The sequence below is a fragment of the Chrysochloris asiatica genome, unplaced genomic scaffold, assembly GCF_000296735.1.
Source record: "Chrysochloris asiatica unplaced genomic scaffold, ChrAsi1.0 scaffold00039, whole genome shotgun sequence".
NCBI lineage: Eukaryota > Metazoa > Chordata > Mammalia > Afrosoricida > Chrysochloridae > Chrysochloris > Chrysochloris asiatica.
In genome coordinates, this window is record NW_006408557.1 from 9,962,883 (window position 1) to 9,984,495 (window position 21,613).

General features: G+C 41.5%; 1 protein-coding gene across 1 annotated transcript in view; it reads left to right on the forward strand.

Moving 5' to 3' along the window:
• LOC102837054 (chromosome unknown open reading frame, human C20orf26) overlaps positions 1-21,613 on the forward strand; it is a 529,862-nt gene that overhangs the window by 83,710 nt on the left and 424,539 nt on the right. Inside the window, exon 7 of the mRNA XM_006860747.1 lies at positions 1,993-2,152. Within this exon, the coding sequence (XP_006860809.1) occupies positions 1,993-2,152 (160 nt within the window). The remainder of the gene's footprint in view (positions 1-1,992; positions 2,153-21,613) is intronic.

Here is a 21,613-nt window from a genome sequence, read left to right on the forward strand (position 1 = left end):
ATCCTTTTTTGTATTTGTTCTTCTATCTTAGTAGTGTTGAGAGATTTATCTTCTAGCTTACTAATTCTAGCTTCTATCTCTTCAATTCTACTCCTTTGCCCTTTCAATCTATTGTCCATTTCTGATACTCTATTATTAATCGTTTGGACCTCTTTCTGTAGGTTTTGAAATGTTTCCAATGCTGTATCTATCTTATTTGATTGTTCCTATAGCACTTTCCTGATTTCTTCCTTATTTTTCTCAACTGCATTGTATAGTGTTTTGATACATTTTATAATCATTTTTTCTGAATTCCTTCTCAGGCATTTCCAAAGCCTGCCCATCTTCCAGTATGGAGTGTAGATTTACTTCTAGCTCATTTGCCTCAGGCAGTTTATCTCGTTTCTGGTCATGTGCAGATATGGTCGTCTGCTTCTGTTTTTTGGGCATCTTCAGGGGTTATCTGTGGACTTAATACTCAGATGGGTATGAATTTTGGTAATTTTTAAGCTTTCTGAATCCCTCCAGGTAGATATGATCAGGAAATGGGCTTCCCTTTTCATTCTTCTTCCTGGGAAGTTTCAAGATACCACTGTTGGTCATTTTGACGTAACTTAGAGGATTTAACTTTTGGCCTATTTCCTCTTTTGTCTGCTTGTGTCACTCCACAATCCCCGTTCAGTCCTTTTTTCAGGTTGGACACAGTTCAGGGCCGGCTGTGGCAGTTTGGTTTTAATTGGAAACTGTCTCTTTAAATTTCAAGGAGATCTGTGTGCATGCATAGTAGAACCCTCCGAGGGTGGGACTGGGGTACCCAGCAGCTCAGGCACCCCTACAGTCACCAGAACGGAGGTGCACAAACAGCAAGGGACCAATGAACAGCTACCAAAAGAAAATAATGTCCACACCTTTATCTCAGCGGTTCTGCCAGATGTCTGTGGCTGCTCAGAATCATCCCTCGCTTGGTCTCACCCAAGATGGCGGCTCCTGGAGCAGCCAAGTGTCCCCGACTAGAAAGCAATAGATTTATTTCTTCTGCCACAAATTCCCCCAGCTGTAAGCCTTCCAGCATTCTAAATATTCCTTTATGTGTGGTTCAGAGTTCTGGGACCATCCCCTGAGCCTGCTCAGTTGGGTATTCTGTGTTGTTGTTGGAGCTCTTTACTACACGTCCACCTGATCTGCCATCTTGTTTGTTCCCTTCAATTCTGCTTTGAGGAGGAAACTCTTCCTCAGTTGTATTTTGTGTGCCTTCCAACATGAGGTGCTCATCTTCCTGCACTATATCTGACAATATTCTGGTGATCTGCCTCATATTTCAATATGAAGTGTTCTGGTGCTGACATTGTTCCATGGCTATTCATAAGGCTTTCAGTGACTGAATGTTCTAAAGTAGACTGTCTTTCCTTCTTGCTAGTCTGGAAGTTCAGCTTTATCCTGGCTACCGTGAGTGTAGTTTCCAGAATCACATCAACACTCAAGCCTCCACAGTATGACAAACTGACATACAAGTATTGGTCATTGAACATCATGAACCTTCATTATTGTAGTTTGATTCTCTGTGTCAGAGAATGATTAGATGGACATTGTCTGATGGACATTCTTGCTGAGAACTATAAGTAGTAGAGGGTAGGAAAGTAGACCAAAGGACTGGACTTACAGTTGAATAATGAAAAAAAGAGTAATTGGAGAGGATAAATGCAGGCAAGGAGGTTGTTTGAGCAAAGAGAGCAAGTATTAAGTTGTAGTATTCTTCCCTGAAGAACTTTTGGCATCTTCTCAATGTTTCGGAACACCTGTAGGATTATCCAGGTTGTTCGTTGAACATTTTGTTGAATACCTTTTATGTACCACAAATTGTAATAGACATTAGACTTCCTAAAGAAGGACACTTTATTTCTTAAATACCTCAAAATGACTACCAAACCATCAGCAAACCACAGGTTGTTGGAAATTTCATTATATGGTATAAGTTGAGATCTGGTGTAGTAATGAGGGTTTTTGGTGTTTCAGGTGGAAGGCATAGCAGTTGGGTTCATGAGTGTGTGCTCGAGAGTCAACATGCAACTACTACACGAGTGCTTTGACTTGAAGCCTTTCCACGGACTTTGCCACCCACATCCCAATGACATCCTGGAGCCACCGCAAGAGCTAAGTGTTCAAGAAAGTAAAGGTACAGTAGCCATTGCAGGATATCTGTAAATTAAAAACATGAGTTACAAAAAAGTTGCACTTTTTGATAGATGACAGGACTAGATGAAATATTTGATACCACTTTCTGTGAGCCCCTTTAAGGAGTAGTTCCCAAGGTTCATCACATTCTTGTGTAAATATATATGATCCTGGATAGTGAAGAGTTCAAGGTATTGTTAGACATAGTGGACATTGCAATTTAAGGTTTCCTCAATTCAGAAATTATGTAAGCATAATTTACTGTAGATATAAATGTTGGTTAAATGTTGTTGTTATGTGCCGTGGTGTCGGTTCCAACTCATAGCAACCCTACACAGGGTTTCCGAGGCTGTAAATCTTTACAGGAGCAGACATCCTCATCTTTCTCGAACTGGTAGTTTCGAACTGCTGACCTTGTGGCTCTCAGCCCAATTCGTTACCACTATAAATAATGACTAGCTTTTTAGGATCTTACTCATATGCACACACACACACATCCTAAGTATGTTAAATGAATTTTTCAAATCAAGAATTTAGGAAATTCTGTATTCCTTTGAGTTTTAACCTCCTCAGTTAGTCTTTCTGTATTTGTCTTTGACAAATGATTATGTAATATAAGACTGTTACAAATAACCATTAATTTCCCTAAATTATTATTAGCTATATGAGATAATAAAATTGATTTTGGAATAGTCTATGTGTCAGCGTTTTCACCAAGTGAAATCAGAATTTCAAACTATGCTGTTTTAATTTAACAAGGTCTTACTGCATCCATGGCTATTGTTATAGGGTAGACTTTGGGTTTTTATGTCAGACACATGTAGGTAGGCAAATAACCTTGAGTAGTCTTATTCTCCTCTATAAGCCCAGGTTTCTTCATTGAAAAATGGGAATAATATTAATGTCTTCACATAGAAGAGTTGTAATGTCTCACTGAGATCACCCACATAAAATACTTTATGCATCATCTTTAATCACAAAAGTATCTCAAAGTGTTGACCATAATTAGTGATTATTTTTGTGTGTATGATCCTGTGTGGTGCTGTAAGATAAGCAATTGACTGTTAACCACAAGATTGGCATTTCAAACCCACCAGCTACTCCTTGGAAACCTTATACAGGGTTGCTATGTATTGTACTTCGGACACATTATCAGGAGGGACCAGTCACTGGAGAAGGATATCGTGTTTGGTAAAGCGGAGGGTCAGAGAAAAAGATGAAGACCACCATTGAGATGGATCGACACAGTGACAGCATCAGTGGGTTCAAATGTAGCAATGATTGTGAGATTGGCTCAGGATAAGACAGTGTTTCATTCTGTTGTGCATAGGGTCGCTGTGTGTCGGTACTGACTCGATGGCACCCAACAACAACAACAACAGTGAATCAGAACTGACTTGATGACACTGAACAACAACAATTTTGACCTACTTTAATAATCTCAGGTTAAATACAGGGCATTTAGAATTGTTCTGCTTTCTCACATCTGAAAGACTGTATCAAAATTGTTCAAAAATAGTAACAGGAGCAAGCTATGTTGTGGTAAATATGGATTTGTTCATCAGAATAAGGACAGGTAGTGATTTGGCTTGATCTAACCCTCTGAGCTGGAAATCTAGCATGTGGGTTGGGTCTGTGGTCTTAGATGACCTGTTAGGTATGGCCCTAGGAAATGAGACTCATGCTTAAAGGCCATAACATATAGAATTTAATTTTCACAGGTTCCTAGGAGAAAACTTCAGTATCCCTTAACACAGAATGACACAGGGAATTACACCCAGAGTCCAGCTAGACTTAGGAGAGAGCTTATGGTTCTCAGGGATAGCATGCACTGGTCTTATTGGTCAGTTAAAAAGTTTCTAGTGCATTCGTGTGGAAAAAGTGAGAAGCTGGAAGGAACAAGGAATCTTTGAGAGACTGGATTCCAAATTTTAATGAGTCTGTACCATGGGAGACCTGGAGAAATCCCTGAGAAGGCCAGTTAGAGCCCAGAACTGTTAAGAGGCTGTGTGAGAAAATAGGAAAAGCCATGTCAGAAACAGGATAAAAGGGCAACTAGGAAGAATTAATGGTCCTGGTGTGGTACTGTAGGATGAGCACGAGACTGCCAACCTCAAGGTCAGTGGTTCAAACCCACCAACTGCTCCTTGGAAACCCTATCAGGTTGCTATGAGTTGGAATCAACTCTAAGGCACTTAGCAACAATAACAACAAGGAGGAATTAATGTGGCACTGTAGGATAAGCACTGGACTGTGAACCACAAGGTCATCTATTTGAACCCACCAGCTGCTTCTTGGAAATCCTATATAGGGTTGCTATGAGTTGGAATCGACTTGATGACACTTAGCAACAACAACAGCAACAACAAGGTAGCAAACTTCATGTAGGCTGTAAAGGGGCCTTATGACACCTTTCCAAATAGAGGTCATTATTGTTGGATAGCGGAGGTTGGCATTTCAATACATTCTGTGAAGAGGTACTATAAGAGTGTACTGAAGGAACTTTTCAATATGAGACAATCCTTAAACATAAATTATTATTGTTTTCAAATGCATACATTCTCCTTTGAAGGTAGCATTAAATAGGAGACTCAATTTTTTCTTTTTTAACTTTTTATTGTGAATTGAGTGAAGATGTGCAGAGCAGATCAGTTTCCTATCCAACAATTCATGCACATTGTGTTTTCATGTCATTGTTTGCAATCCCCACAAGGTAACATCACTTATCCCACTTCTCCTGTGCTTCCTGTTTCCATTCTATTGTTTGGCTGAAAATTGAGCCATGGCAGAGAGTTCATTTCCAGACCAGAAAGATGAATAAGGGCTTATTTAGCATTAGAGGTTCCACCAAAATAGCCTCTTTGTTTATTTTGACTGGATAGTGTACTTTATTGATGGTGCATGACAAGACTGTGCTCTCTAAGCCCCTCCCTTCTCCAGGGGGTCTGGATGGAAACTTGTGAAGACTGGAGTTTCTCAGTGTGTTGGGGGATAGAGTTGGGGTCAGGACTCCCAACAACTGAGGGCCTCTCTCTTCCTCTAGTGCTGTTGCTGGGGCTGTTGGTACAAGGGCTTTTATTCCCTGGAAGCCATGTAGACTTTAAGATCCACCACCCTGTTGCTATAGCCAAATTCATTGTCATACCAGGAAATGAGCTTGACAAAGTGGTCATTGAGGACCATGCCAGTCCCAGCATCATAGGTGGAAGAGGAGGTGTCACTGTTAAAGTCACAGAAGACCATCTGGTCTTCAATGTAACCCAGGATGCCTTTTAGGGGTCCATCTGATGTCTGCTTCACTAGTTTCTTGATGTCATTGACCTCCAGACAGCAGGTCAGATTCATGACAGACACATTGGGAGTGGGGATACGGAAGGCCATGCCAGTGAGTTTCCCATTCAGCTCAGGGATGACCTTGCCCACAGCCTCGGTAGCACCGGTAGATTCAGGGATGATGTTCTGGGCAGCCCCACGGCCATCACACCACAGTTTCCCAGAGGGGCCATCTATAGTGTTCTGGGTGGCAGTTATGGCATAGACTGTGGTCATGAGTCCCTCCATAATGCCAGAGTTGTCATGGATGACCTTGGCCAGGGAGTGCAAACAGTTGGTGGTGCAGGAGGCATTGCTGACAATCTTGAGGGAGTTGTCATACTTCTTGTGGTTTGCGCCCATCACAAACATGGGGGCATTAGCAGAAGGGACAAAGATGATTGCCTTTTTGGTATCACCCTTCAAGTGAGCCCCAGCCTTCTCCAAGGTTTTGAAGACACTAGTGGACTCTACAACATATTCAGCACCAGCATCACCCCACTTGAAGTTGGCGGGATCTCACTCCTGGAAGACAGAGATGGGCTTCCCATTGATGATAAGCTTCCCATTCTCAGCCTTGACAGTACCATTGAACTTGCCATGGGTGGAATCATACTGAAACATGTGGACCATGTAGATGAGGTCAATGAAGGGATCATTGATGGCAACAACCTCCACTTTGCCAGAGTTAACAGCAGCCCTGGTGACCGAGCACCCAATATAGCCAAATCTGTTGACTCTGACTGCAAGAGAAGCTGCGGCTGCCTGTTGAACAGGGAGAAGAGAGCCCAAAATAACCTTTTTATGGCCTATTTTTTTCTCATGTATAATTGTTATTAGGTACTATCAAGTCGGTGCCAACTGATCATGACCCTATGCACAACAGAATGAAACATTGCCTGGTCCTGTGCCAACCTCACAATTGTGCTACATTTGAAGCCATTGCGGTTGCCACTGTGCCATTCCATCTTGTTGGGAAAATTCCTCCTTTTTTCTGACCCTCCACTTTACCCAGCATGATGTCCTTTTCCAGAGACTGGTCCCTCTTGGTAGCATGTGGAAAGTATGAGAGATGAAGTCTGGCTGTCCTGGCTTCTAAGAAACATTCTGGCTGTACTTCTTCTATCATGCATACTATGGATGTAAAAATAGCATCTACTCTGAAGAGTTATTGGGAGAAATAAATAATAGAGTCTCTGCAAACTGCTGAGCTCTGGCAAGCACGGAGTAAGTCCTGAAACATTTGAAGTATTGTTTGTTGGTTGGCTGGTTTTGTGACTGCTGTTGTTTAAGTTCCAGTGTGTTTCTGTGTGGCTCTGATGCTACTTATACTACTAACGTGGAATGAATGGAAATTTTTTGTTTTAGACACTTTATTGGGATTCATGGATAAAAGTCAGCAAAGTCTTTTAACCAGATTGTGTTGTTGTTGTTGTGTGCCGTAGTGTCGGTTCCGACTCATAGCGACCCTGTACAGGGTTTCCGAGGCTGTAAACCTTTACGGAAGCAGAAAGCCTCCTCTTTCTCCCACAGAACAGCTGGTCGTTTCGAACTGCTGACCTTGAGGTTAACAGCCCGATTCGTAACCACTACGCTACCAGAGCTCCTTCTTGTTGTTAGGTGCTGTCAAGTAGATTCTGACTCATAGTGACCCTATGAACAACAGAATGAAGCACTGCCTGATCCTGCTCCAGCCTCATAAATGTTGTTACACTGCTGCCACTGTGCTAATATATCTCACTGGGGATCTTCATCTTTTACATTGCTGCCACTGTGCTAATATATCTCACTGCGGATCTTCATCTTTTACATTGCTGCCACTGTGCTAATATATCTCACTGGGATCTTCATCTTTTACATTGACTCTCCACTTTACTAAGCATGATGTCCTTCTCCAGGAAATGGTCCCTCCTACGAATATGTCTGAAGTATGAGAGATGAACGCTCTCCATTCTTGTTTCTGAGGAACATTCTGGCTGTACTTCTGCCAACACGTGATTTGTTTGTTCTGGCAGCTCATGGTACTTTCAGTATTCTTCTCCAACACCACATAACTCAAATGCATCAGTTCTTCTATGGTCTTCCTTTTTCATTGTCCAGTTTTTCATATGCTTATGAGGTTATTGAAAATACCATGGCTTGGTTCACATGCTTATAAGATTATTGAAAATACCATGGCTTGGGTCAGGTTCCCTTAGTTCTCATATTGATATCTCTGCTCTTGAATATTTTAAAGAGGTCTTGTACAGCAGATTTTCCTAATGCAGTACATTATTTGATTTCTTGATTGATGCTTCCATGAGTATTGATAGTGGATCTAATAAAAATGAAGTCTTTGACAACTTCAGTCTACTCCATTTATCATGATGTTATCTATTGGTCCAGTTGTGAGGATTTTTGTTTTCTTTACATTGAGGTACAATCCATATTGAAGACTGTGGTCTTTGATCTTCATCAGTAAGTATTTTAAGTCCTCTCTGTTTTTAGGAATCAAGGTTGTACAATCTGTATATCTCAGGTCATTAATGAGTCTTTCTGCAGTCCTGATGCAGAAGTTATCAAATCTCCACTCTCCCAAATCTTCATAATTTCTGACACCAGTTGCCCATGTGACACTTTCTCTCTGATTCTAGACACCAAGATCAGAGCTCACAAGTTAAAAGGATACTGTTCTTCAGCCTACGATGTAGACAGACACCAGCTGAAAGTTTCAGAGACTCTGCAGGACACTTTAGACTTATGACATACTGGCTACTGATTTGGGGTCCTTACGCTACCCCTTCAGGATGTCAGTTGCAAGCTCAGGGGCCTCCTTTAGACTCCCTCATTTATACCTACAGGCTCCCCCTACTCCAGTAGGATTTTTTTTTTTTTTTTTAATTTGCTGGCAGGGTGGTGGATGTACACCAAAACACTCAGGAATATATAATAATTTAAGCAACCAAAGGGCACATACTGCAAGCCTGCCTCCTGGCTGCTAGCAAACAGTCTTTCTCTTTCCATGACTTTATAGAGTCCTCAACTGCTTCCTCTCTCCGTGTCCTCATCTCTACCTCCATCTCTGGTGTTGCTGCTTCTCTGGATAGGGTCCCACATTCCACTCATGCTCTTCTCCTTTGATGGTCCTAGGTTTGGTCCTCTATTGCTGGACTGAAAGATGAACGACTCTCCCCTTTATATTATAAAACTTCTACCTTTACTGTGTGACAGTCACAATTAGTCACTATTGAATCATAAGAATCTTATCCTCATCTCCTTTCACCAGACCCATCTAGACAAGATGAAAACCATTCAGTAGTGATACTAATTTCCCCCACACACTCTGAAGCTAAACTTGCTCTTGAAAACTTGTAAGCCAGTCATGTCATGCCTTTATAGCCCCCCACCCCCTTTTTAGGTAGCCAATGTCTAAGTTGCCCATCCCTATCATCCCTGCATACAGTGGGGATAGGATGAAGACTTCTTTCCTCTCAGTTGGTATTTTGAGCTACTACATCCAGAAGTATAGGTCAAGTTCATCAAATTGTAGCAATTTACACTTGTGTTTCCTTTATCAAATTTTAAAAAAATCTTTTAATGGATTTGTGATCCTTAAGCCATTGAAGCTAGATCATATGGGTACTATCTGCAAGTTTAGATGTTCTTGTGCATCTCCCATCACTTCATATCAGCTGGACACTCCACTCTCAGCTCTAGCCCTCCATGGCTATGTCCTTGTCCATGGGTTCAGGAGACTTCAGGTCTCACCATACTTCGGACCAACCAACCCTTCCTCTTCTCTCTCTCATTTCCAGGTTGATGGGTGTCTATAGAACATGGTCAGGCTCAGCTCATAGCTTCATTGTTGCCTCTCCTCAACTTCCACTCACCAGTAGACCAACATGGTTGGCAGCAAGCTTACATGCCTGCTGTTGTGATCCCTTTGAATTTCAGTCTTGGAGGGGAATTTGTCCTGAAGGGACTTGCTTTCTTGCCTTGATGACTCTCCAGTAAACAACTTGCTTGTCCTTGTAGTAGCCATTCAGGCTGCCAGTTTTGTTTTTTGATTTTTCCTGCTGGTTTTTCTTTCAAAAAGTGTCTTCTGTTCCTCTAGATGGTCCAGGCTGGTCTGCTTGTCCTTTCAAATGGGAATGTCCCACCTTGGAAGGTTCTGGATGGGGCTCAGGATTACACCTACGGTCCTGTATACTACCAAGGCTCCGCAAGAAGTCTATTACACTGGACAAGTTCTAGAATCCCTTTTAGATGCTTCAATGAGTTATAGGCTGGAAGATGGGCTTAGAAGCTTTCTGTATTCATATTTCCTGATATGCTGTTTTATCCCACTCAAGTGTCTGTTTACAATAGTAGGCAAGGGAAACAAACATTCATAAGACAGTCAAGCATCCTAGCATTATTTCCCCTCTTTTACCCCGATTATGCTTTGCTCCCTGTATCACAGAGCCCTGTTGTTCCAAAGTTGAGCATACATCACTATTTACCTCTGTCCCATTTAGCCCATGCAAATACTCCATTAGGTTTTTTAATTTACTGGCATGGCTCACAAAACTTACAGGAAATACTACCCATAGTATTTTATTACAGGAAAAACATACAAATCAGGATCGTCAAAATTAAGAGATGCATGGGTGTTGTATGAGGGATTGCAGCTCAGAGCTTCCATTCCCTACAAGGATGTACTACTTTCCCTTTGCCAACCAGAAAGCTCTCTGAGCCTCTGTGTTAAGAGCTTTTATCAGCCAGTCGTGAGTGAACGAACCTTCATTGTGTATGCATGATAGGCTAAAGCTCACCTCCTGAAGTTAGTTGATATCTTCCTAGCAGACACATCATTCTGATTTGGCTAGCCCCAACTTGTTAACACAAATCCTCAAGTATGGTCTAGAGGTTTCAGATAAAAGCACACCGTGATTTCTGCGGTTACTACACAGGAACGAAGGGGAAAAGCCAATATGGACACATGGGGGAATGAAATTCAAAATTTAAACTGAACTCAGGACTTTAAATCATACATAAGCAATATATCTCTGTACAGTAAAAGCCTTTATCAAGAGATATGGAAGCAAAAGAAGTCTGGATTCTCTCTACTCCTTTACTATTTTTACTTAAAAATATTTGGTCTAAGATAGGATGGTAAGTAAAGAAAATAGGAAAACTTTTGTTATGTTCTGTGCCTTGTTTATTTTTGAAAATCAGCTTTATGTTCACTGATACAAAGATAATTCTTTATGAAATTTTCACCAGGGAGCTAATATTGTAGATTTCCAAATAACTCGGAGATGGATTCACAAATAATCAACAGCTCATTATATCTAAGAAAAGAGCAACACATTTTGCTTCCATCTTCCTGTGAGCAACAACAAAGAATGAGGCTTAGGAGAAAATTCTAAATGCACTGTGATCTCCTGTTACCTTTTATTCTGATGAAAGTCTCAAGTTAAAGGAAATCCTATTTCTCTAAAATACATAGTAAAATTCTTGTTTAAAATGAGCACACATCATTGTGCCTTATATCTTGGATTTTGTTTAGTGGGTTTTGCTTTTCAAAGGATTTTCATGTATTTTATCCTCACAACTTGTTGTAGGAGAAGTAACACTAGTAATCTATTCATTTCACTGGTGTGGTGCTGTAGGATAAGCACTGGACTTCTAACTGCAAGGTTGGTACTTCAAGCTCACCCACTGCTGGTCCGAAACCTTATACAGGCTTGCTATGAGTTGAAACAGACTCAGTGACATTTAACAATAAGTTAACAACAAAATTCATCCAAAGAACCTCTGATGTCACAATGGTTACAGAATTCAACCACTAATCAATCAAAAGGTTAGCAGTTCTAACCCACCAGCTTCTCCACAGGAGAAAGCTTTATGTGGCAGTCTGCTTCCTTAAAGATTACAGCTTTGGAAACTCTTTGGGGAAGTTCAACTGTGTTCTGTGGGATTACTATGAGTACAATTTACTTGATGGCAAAGGATTTAAGCTCATTTAAGGTCTGAAAAAAGACCCCTGGTGTGGCATTGTGGGATAAGCACTGGACTGCTAACTGCAAGGTTGGCAATTTAAAACCACTGGTTGCTCCTCAGAAACCCTATACATGGTTGCTATGAGTTGGAAGTGACTCACTGGTATTTAATACCAACAAACAACAAGGCTTTAAAGCTCATCAGTGGCTAACCAGAAACCAAGATCCAGACCTCTCTGCTTCTATGTGCAAGATGATTTGCTCAACAAAGTGATTTTTTTTTTTTTTAAATCTTGAGTTGACCTTAAGTGAAAACTCCAGTTAACAAGTTATGGAATGAGTTATCAATCATTTCAATGAGCTGTCAGTGGCCAACCCATAGTTCCCCAACTTTATTTTTTGGGCATGCTCTGGCTAACACCCATCTTCTGGAATCTTCACTTCTATACCAGGGACTGAAAAGCCTCTCTGCCCTGTGTAAGAAGCTTGCTGGAGATGTCAGGTCATTAACTCTGGGAGCAGCCTTTTCTTTCCTGCCTCACTTTTGAACTGGTGATTTTTGGATCAACTCACAATTAAACTGCTGTACTCAAATCCTTAACTCAAGACCAGTTTGGAGGGAATCCAGACCAAGACACTCCTACTCTGGTCATTTCACACCAGAAGTGAAAACATTTACTTATATGCCGCTGATAGGAGTTGGGGCATAAATACCCCAGCTCACTCACCCCCCATATGGGATAACTCAAAGACCTATGTTTTGCACTGTTTCATAGAGTTCCCCCATGGGATTAAGCTCTGGTTACCCACAGTAGTAACATCACACACATTTATTAACTGCCTGCCTATCCCTAGATCCTCATTCCCCTCCAGATGCTTCCTGAAATTGCCTCCCAAGTAAACTACTTGTACTTAAATCCTTGACTCCAGGTTTGACCTTTTCCCACCAGCTGTGAAAATCTGCAATTTCACACTAATCCTAACCCTTCCAAGCAGAACAGTGTTAAGGCTCATCATGCGTAAGTGGTCTTACTTCTGTTTGCTAACACAGTGGTTCTTTTTCTTTAGTTATCCTCACACATTATGATTAACCTGCTGTTGTCATAATCAGCCTCTTGCCATTTCAACCATATTAGTTGTTTCCATTGAATTTAAAAAGCTTAACCATGCACATTAAATTTTCAGTTTACTTGGAAAAACTGTGTATTTTGTGTAGTAAATAATTTGGCCTCACCTGAAAGAGAGGTACGATTTTTATTCTGGCTCCTGGGAGGTAGCCTCTGTTACTATTGTTGTTAAGTTCTGTCTGATAGCAACCCTGTGTAGGGTTCCTGAGGAACAGCTGGTGGGCTTGAACTGCTGACCTTGTTTGAAGTTCAGTGTTTATTCTACAGAGCCACACCAGGAGTTCAGGGAGGTAGCCTTCATCCTGGGTGTCTCAGACAATCTGGTGTAATCTGACAGGGATACCGGGAATGTAACAAGCCTTGATGACAAAGGAACCCTCCTAGACTCTGTCCCAAGCATCTGTTCCTTGGGCTGATTTTAATGTATATTTTCCCTATATGTGAGGTGTGTTTTTTGTTTGTTTGTTCTTTGTTATGTTGTGTGTGTGTGTGTGTGTGTGTGGCCTTTTGCCTTGGGCTTTGGAAACACAGCTTGGGAGAATTTTCTTCCTAAACCCTGAGGAGTTGCTACCTCTGCCCTAATTCTTTGCAGGAACTACACTACTGGAGACCTCCTAGGTTGTTTTCTGTACTAGGGAAAAGATCCCAGATTCAAACATTTCTATAGAGACTGTTTTATTAAGCCTTAAGCAGGACAAAGACAAAACAAAGACAGTCATCTGGATGTCAAAGAGCAAACTGGAGCGTCTGTTAAAGTAAAGAATTTTTTGAAGGAACTAAAGGATCCAGGTTTAGGCAACATCTTGTAAAGATTCACTTGTAAAGTAATGCAGCAAAAGGGAATTTTCACAGAGCTTAAGTATAGTGGATCCAGGAACTTACAAGTTGTTTACTGGTTGACAGAATCATGTTTTAGCACACACAAGACAATGACAAGATACTTTTATCATTATTTTGTAATCATAAAATAATCCACAACTTATTTTATGGATAGTTTTGAGTGCCGGTCTGGTGAATGTCCTTCCCCGGAGCATGCTGCAAAAGGTTGGGGAAGGGAGGCTATATGCAGGCTTCCTGAGGTATGCTGGCTTTTCAAAAGCCAGCTTAGAATAAACAGTAACAAACAAGCAAACAAAAATGGAGACTGGCCTGCATTGTTGGCAGAAGCTACTCCTATGCCAAGCACCTGGATCTTTTGAGTTATTTCACTTGGTTGAGGGACTGTCAGAATGTACCGACTACAGAGACCAATGAGACCCAGTGAAGCATAGTTATGGTAGAGAACTAAAGAAATCATCACAGGACCATGATTGGTGGCAGATCAATTCATCACTGTCATAGGCAGCCAACAAAGCAGAGACAGGACCATGATTGGATTTTGCACATAATTGCAGGTTAAAAAGGGTTGCAGGATTGGTTCAGGGTATGAATCATGATCCTGAAGCCCTGTGTCATAATCACCAGGACCTGAACCTTTAACTTAAATCAGATAGCATTCATGCATCTGATTGACTATTTTTGGTAAATCATTAAGGACAGGAGTCTGGTGTGGTGCTATAGAATAAGCAATGGGCTGCTAACCTGCTAACTGCAAGGTTGGTCGTTCAAACCAACCAGTCAGTCCTTGGAAACCCTATGAGCCCGAACCAACTCCATGGCACGTAGCAACAACACTAAGAACATGCTAAGGTAAGTTCCCCACCACTCATCTCTTAGATGTACTGTGGTATCTTGAGTGTTGCTGTAATGCTGGAAGTTAGCCACAGGTATTTTAAATACCAGGGGGGACCCCCGTGGTGGACAGGTTTAGGTGGAGCTTCCAGACTTAAACAGATAAAAAAGGAGATGCAGACCACTTCTGAATGGTTGTTGCTGTTGTTAAGTGTTGGTCCCGACTCATAGTGACCCTGTATAGGGTTTCTAAGGAGCACCTGGTATAGTTGAACTGCTGACCTTGCTATTCAAACTGACATTTTGGTCTAGTGCTTATCCTTTAGTGCCACACCAGAATAACAACACAACATTATCAAATATAGTACCAGAGATGGAAACCTTATGAATAGCAGTGCCAGATATAGTGCTAGAAGATGAGTCCCTCAGGTTGGAATACATTCAAAATACTGGGGAAGAGCTTCTTCCACAAAGCAGATTTGAGCATAATGAAGTGAATGGAGTAAAGCTTTTGGGATCTTCATTTGCTGACAGAACACAGCTTACAATGAGAAAAAATAGTTGCAGACATGCATTAATAATTGGAACATGGAATGTACGTGTATGAATGTATGACAATTGGAAGTTGTCAAAAATGAAATGGAATGCATAAAGATTGACATTCAAGGCATTAGAGAGCTGAAATGGACTGATATTGGCCATTTTGAGCCTAAGTGTCTACTATCCTGGGAACATCAAATTGAAAAGGATTGGTGCCACATTCATTGTCAGAAAGAACATTTCAAGATCTGACTTGAAGTACAATAATAAAAATCACTGTCTGTGATAGGATAATATCCATATGGCTACAAGGAAGACCATTTAATACCACTAATCTTCAAATTTTCACAGAAACCACTGAAGCCAGAGACGATGAAATTGAAGAATTCTACCAACTTCTTCAATCTGAAATTGATGAAACATGCAATCAAGATACATTGATAATTATTGGTGATTGGAATGTGAAGGTTGGAAACAGAGGAAGGATCATTAGTTGGAAAATATGGCTTTGGTGTTAGAAATGATGCTGAAGATTACACAATAGAATTTTGCAAGACCAGTGACTTACTCATTACAAATACCTTTTTCAACAACATATAATTATATACATGGATCTCAATGAATGGAATACACAGGAATTAAACTGACTACATCTGTGGAAAGAGATGGTGGAGAAACTTAATATCATCAGTCAGAAAGGCTAAGGCTAGACAGTGGAACATACTATCAATAGCTTATATGCAAGTTCAGGCTGAAGCTGAAGAAAATTGAAATATGTCCACGAGAGCCAAAATATGACCTTGAACACATCCTACCTGAGTTTAGATACCATTCTAAGAAAGATTTGATGCATTAGACACTAATGACTGAAGGCCAGAAGAGCTGTGAGATGGCATCAGCAAAATGAAAGATAATTAAGAGAATAGGAAAGAAAGAAAAGACCAAAATGGATGTCAGAAGAGACTCTGAAATGTTGATCTTGAAGGTATAGAAGTTAAAGTGAGTGGAAGAAATAAAGAAGAAACAGAGCTGAACTGAAATTTTCAAAAGGGCAACTTAAAAAGACAAAGTAAAGTATTATAATGAAATGTGCAAAGACCTGGACTTAGAACATCAGAAGAGAAGAACACATTTAGCATCTCAAGCTAAAAGAACTGAAGAAAACATTCGAGTCTCAAGTTGAATATTGAAGGATTGAATACTGAAGGATTCTATGAGCAAAATATTGAATGATACAGAAAGCATCTAAAGAAGATGAAAAGAATACACAGTCATTGTACCTAAAAGAAATGATTGAAGTTTATTCAAGAGGACATATATGATCAAGAATGGATAGATGAAGTCCATGCTACACTAAAGGCACTGGTACAAAACAAGGCTCCAGGAATAGACAGAATACAAATAGAAATCTTCAATACACTGATGTGGTGCTGGAGGTGCTCACTTGTCTATGCCAAGAAATTTGGAACATGGCTACCTAGCCAACTGATTGGTTTGAGCCCATTCCAAATAGAGGTGACCCCACAGGATGTGCAAATCATCAAACAATAGTATTAATATTACATGCAAGTGAAATTTTGCAGAAGATAATTCAAGAACAGTTGAAAAAATACATCAGAGAGGTGGGGCTTAATGTCGGATTAGGGAGAAGCGCAGTGCAGATATCTGCCAGCAATACCACAGAATACTGGATGAAGCAGTTCAGGGGACAGTCCCAAAACTCTGAACTGCACATAAAGGAATATTTAGAAAGTTTGAAGGCTTATAGCTAGTGGAATTTGTAGCAGAAGCAAGCAAGGTGGTATTTTCTGATCTGCGGCTCCCAGCCATTCCCCGAGTGGCCATCTTGTCCATGGCAGAGCAGGTGAAGGATCACAAGAGCACCCCCACTGCAAAGGTCTGACTGATCATCAGAGATAAAGGTGTGGGAATTCTTTTTTTCTCTGTTCATTGGTCTCTTGCTGTCTGCACACCTCCACTCTAGTGACTAGAGGGGGTGCCTGAGCAAGTGGGCACCACCTCAACCCTTGGAGGATTCTACTATGCATGCGCATGGATCTGCTCAGCAAAAACCACTAAGAAGGGGGAAGACACTGCTTAAAACTGAACTGTCTCTACAGCCAGCCCTGATCTGTTCATCACGAGGAAAAAGTCCTGAATGGGGGTTGTGGAATGGGAGAGGCGGTGGTGGTGGTGGTTATGTGCCGTGGAGTCGGTTCCGACTCATAGCCACCATGTGCAGGCTTTCTGAGGCTGTAAATCTTACGGAAGCAGAAAGCCTCATCTTTCTTCTGCGGAACAGCTGGTAGTTTCGAACTGCTGACCTTGTGGTTTGCAGCCCGATTCATAACCACTACGCTACCCAGACTAAAAAGGAAACAGACCAAAAATTAAATCCTGAGTTATGTCATAAGGAGTAACAGTAACAACTTAAAATTTCTCAGGTGGCCTTGAAGGCAAGAAGTGTAGAGAGGGGCATTAAAATCGTTATCATATTTTGCTACAGATTCTTTTTCTTTTTCTTTTCTGTGATTATGGACTATAGTATCCAGTATGTTTTATTTTGCTGTTCCTTTTTTGTTTTGGGTTTCCCTTTTACCTTCAGGGGGCACTTTCTCTCCTTATGTTACCCAAGAAGATACAGCAATTGCAGTTGTATAGTCAAGCTACAATCACACCCTATAAAATCCTACCACCCAGGCAAGAGCCAGTACCAGCCAGTATACACCAGATAAGATAGCCAAAACCTGCTATAGTTACTCTAGTTGAGTAATAAGAAAAATGAAAAGGGAAGTCCATCTCCTGATCATATCTACCTGAAGGCAATCATAAAGCATAATAATATAGCAACACACATTCATCTAATTATTGAAATCACACCTAATTATTGAATATGCCCAAGAAACAGCTGATCATATTGGCACATGTCCAGAAAAAAGATAGAGTGAGACAAATGAGCTAGAGGTAGACCTAAACTCCACATTTGAACAAGGGCAGGCTTTGGAACTGACTGAGAAGGAATTCAGGAGAATAATATTGAGATGCATCCAAATGCTCCACAGAGGAGTTAAGAAAAATAAGGAAGAAGTCAGGAAAGTGCTACAGGAGCAATCAAATGAGATAGTTACAGCATTGGAAACAATTCAAAACTCGCCAAAAGAGGTCCAAACTATTAATAACAAAATATCAGAAATGGATGATACACTGAAAGGTCAAAGGAGTAGAATTGAAGAGATAGAAGCCAGACAGTGAGCTGGAAGACAAATCTCTCAATACTGCTAAGATAGAAGAGCAAGCAGAAAAAAATGATTTGAAAAATCTGAAGAAAGTCTAAGATTCATGTAAGACAACATGAAGAGGAATAAATGAACTATTGGCTTTCTGGAACAGGAAGAATCACAGTAGTTCACAAAGGAGATAGTTGAAGAGCTTCTGGAAGAAAATTTTCCTAACATCCTGAAAAATGAAAAGATAAGCATTTAAGAAGCTGAATGAACCCCAGGAAGGATAGACCCTGAAAGAAAATCACCAAGACATGATAATCACGCTCTCTAAAATCAAAGACAAGGAGAGGATCCTGAAAGTAGTCAGGGAAAAGAAAAATGTTACATACAAAAGCAAGCAAATCAGATTAAGCTGGGATCTCTCAGCAGAAACCATACAGTCAAGGAGACAATGGAAGAACAATTTAGATAGGGGAACACTGAGGTCGGTTTGCATGGGCTAAATGGGACAGAGGTAAATAGTGATGTATGCTCAACCTTGGAACAACAGGGCTCTGTGATATAGGGATCGAGGCATAGTAGAAATGGGTAAAACGGGGATAATTATGTTAAGATGATTGACTGTCTTATGATTATTGATTTACCTTGCCTACTACTGTAAAATAGACATTTGAGTGGAATAGAAAGGAATATCGGGAAACATGATTACAGAAAGCTTGTAAACCCATCTTTAGCCTATAACTGATTGTTGTTGTAACATAGGCCCACGGTGGTAACACTGAATATAGCAAGAAGTCCAGAAGGGACCTTGCAGCAGAAACAAGCAGCAAAGCGCCCAAAGAGGCCCTTGGGTAGAAGTAGCCATGACAGGCCTGGAAGGCACCCTTCAGTGGAACTAATGGTGACAGCAGAAAGCTGCTGCTACAAGAGCTGGAAAGACTGACTGACAGCAAGGCGTTCAAAGGCACTAACGCATGGACAGCTGATAAGGGACATGCATGGCCAAGGGAAAGGTGGGCATGCCGTGCAGAGAGAAGAGCCTGCATATATCCTGAGAGAAGGGTGGTTGTGTATGACTGAAAGAACGGCATGCTTACATAGCCAAGAGAAGGTCAGGCATATACAATTAAGAGGAGGGCTTGCATTCATGGCTGAAAGAAGGGTGGATGTGCAGGACCAAGAGACTGGTCTGCTTGAATGGATGAGATGGTCCTGCTAGCAACAGAGAGCAGCTGAGAGAACTGCCCTGGTTGGAATCTGTTTTGCACTGAAGAAAGAGTGGGTGTGCTCTCTTTTTGCAGGATGCCTTCTAAACCTCACCAATATGCTTCCTGATTCTGATCCCAAGTTGCTCCTGTTAGTTCCAAGATCATCCTGATCCAGAGTTGTTGTCCGTTACTTTTCTAATAAATTCCTTAACTATTGAGTCTGGTCTGTGAGTTTTGTGTAGCCATTGCAACAAATTACCAAGCCCAGCAGAGAAGTAGAAAGTGTTCTAGGGGCAATGACTGGTGTCAGAAATGGTGAAAAGTTGGAGTGTGGAGGTATGTCTAACTTCTGCCTCCTAGGAACCAGATTTGTGCTGATCCTGATTCTTATCCTTCAACAATTCAGATGATTCATTGTGCTAGATTATAGGCAGCTAACCTCAAGGTTATCGGTTCAAAACTACCAGTGGTTTTGAGGGAGAAAGATGAGGTTTTCTGCTCCCGTAAAGATTTACAGCCTCAGAAGCCCTATACAGGTCACTATGGGTTGGAACTGACTTGATGGCGCTTAACAACAACAAAAAGAAGCATAATAAGTTTTAGTGACTTCTGTGAATTTCTCTATTGAATTACCAATCTGAGGATGGTTTGTGGAAACCCCCAAACTTGCAGTTGGTGTCAGAAGTGAAAGTGGTCTTATATGGACTCTTACCTCTAACTTTCTGGTTGTGCATTAATTCTTAGTATTTGTGTCAGAAGTCTTAGGCAGACTTTGCAGTCTGAAGAGCTATGCCCTTTACAGGGTAATATGATAAACTTTGGATGTCTTCCCATAGCTACAGATTTTGCACATATAACCTATTAGATACACTTGCAAGTTTTGTTGTTTGTGTACTAAACCTTAACGATAATATAGCAGTTTTAAAGATCAGATACCTCAACTCTGGTGGGAAAATTTTTACCATTTTTTTACCCCCCTGCAACTCATGAGTCCCTATTTTTACTGAGAGCTGCAAATCAACTCAAGGAGAATGGAGTCACTTCTGGTTCTAAGTTTGGTCAACTCAAGATTTGATCCTCAGTGTCTGTAGGTTCAAAAATCCAGTAGGATTAATTCAGAATGAAAGGATATAGAAAAAGAATTGGAAAGCTCATTTGGTTACTGTTAGAGTCAAATGAGAGAAATGAGACAGAGAGAGTATGGCTCAACAGTAAATGAAAGGTTTATTTAAGACAAACCTGGGCTCTCTGCTCCTCCCTGTTCAACAGGCATCCCTGAGACAAGATGGTGAAGGTCGGAGTCAACGGATTTGGCCGTATTGGGCGCCTGGTCACCAGGGCTGCTGTTAACTCTGGCAAAGTAGAGGTTGTTGCCATTAACGACCCCTTCATTGACCTCAACTACATGGTATATATGTTCCAGTATGATTCCACCTATGGCAAGTTCAATGGCACTGTCAAGGCTGAGAATGGGAAACTTATCATCAATGGGAAGCCCATCTCTATCTTCCAGGAGCGAGATCCCGCCAACATCAAGTGGGATGTTGCTGGTGCTGAATATGTTGTAGAGTCCACTAGTGTCTTCAAAACCTTGGAAAAACCTGGGCTCACTTGAAGGGTGGTGCCAAAAGGGTAATCATCTCTGCCCCTTCTGCTGATGCCCCCATGTTTGTGATGGGCGTGAACCATGAGAAGTATGACAACTCCCTCAAGATTGTCAGCAATGCCTCCTGCACCACCAACTGTTTGGCCCCCCTGGCCAAGGTCATCCATGACAATTTTGGCATCGTGGAGGGACTCATGACCACAGTCCATGCCATCACTGCCACCCAGAAGACTGTGGATGGCCCCTCTGGGAAACTGGTGTGATGGCCGTGGGGCTGCCCAGAATATCATCCCTGCATCTACCGGTGCTGCCAAGGCTATGCACAAGGTCATCCCTGAACTGACTTGGAAACTCACTGGCATGGCCTTCCATGTCCCCACTCCTAACATGTCTGTTGTGGACCTGACTTCCCGCCTGGAGAAAGCTGCCAAATATGATGACATCAAGAAGGTGGTGAAGCAGGCATCAGTTGGACCCCTAAAAGGCATCCTGGATTACACTGAAGACCAGGTTATCTCCTGTGACTTTAACAGGGACACCCACTCTACCAACCTTGATGCTGGGGCTGGGGCATTACCCTCAACAACCACTTTGTCAGGCTCATTTCCTGGTATAACAATGAATTCAGCTATAGCAACAGGGTGGTGGATCTTATGGTCCACATGGCCTCCAAAGAGCTCCCTGGACCACCAGCCCCAGCAACAGCACTAGAGGAAGAGAGAGGCCCTCAGCTGCTGGGAGTCCTTACCCCAACTCTAATCCCCCTACACACTGTGAAACTCCCATCCTCAGTTTCCAACCAGAACCCCTG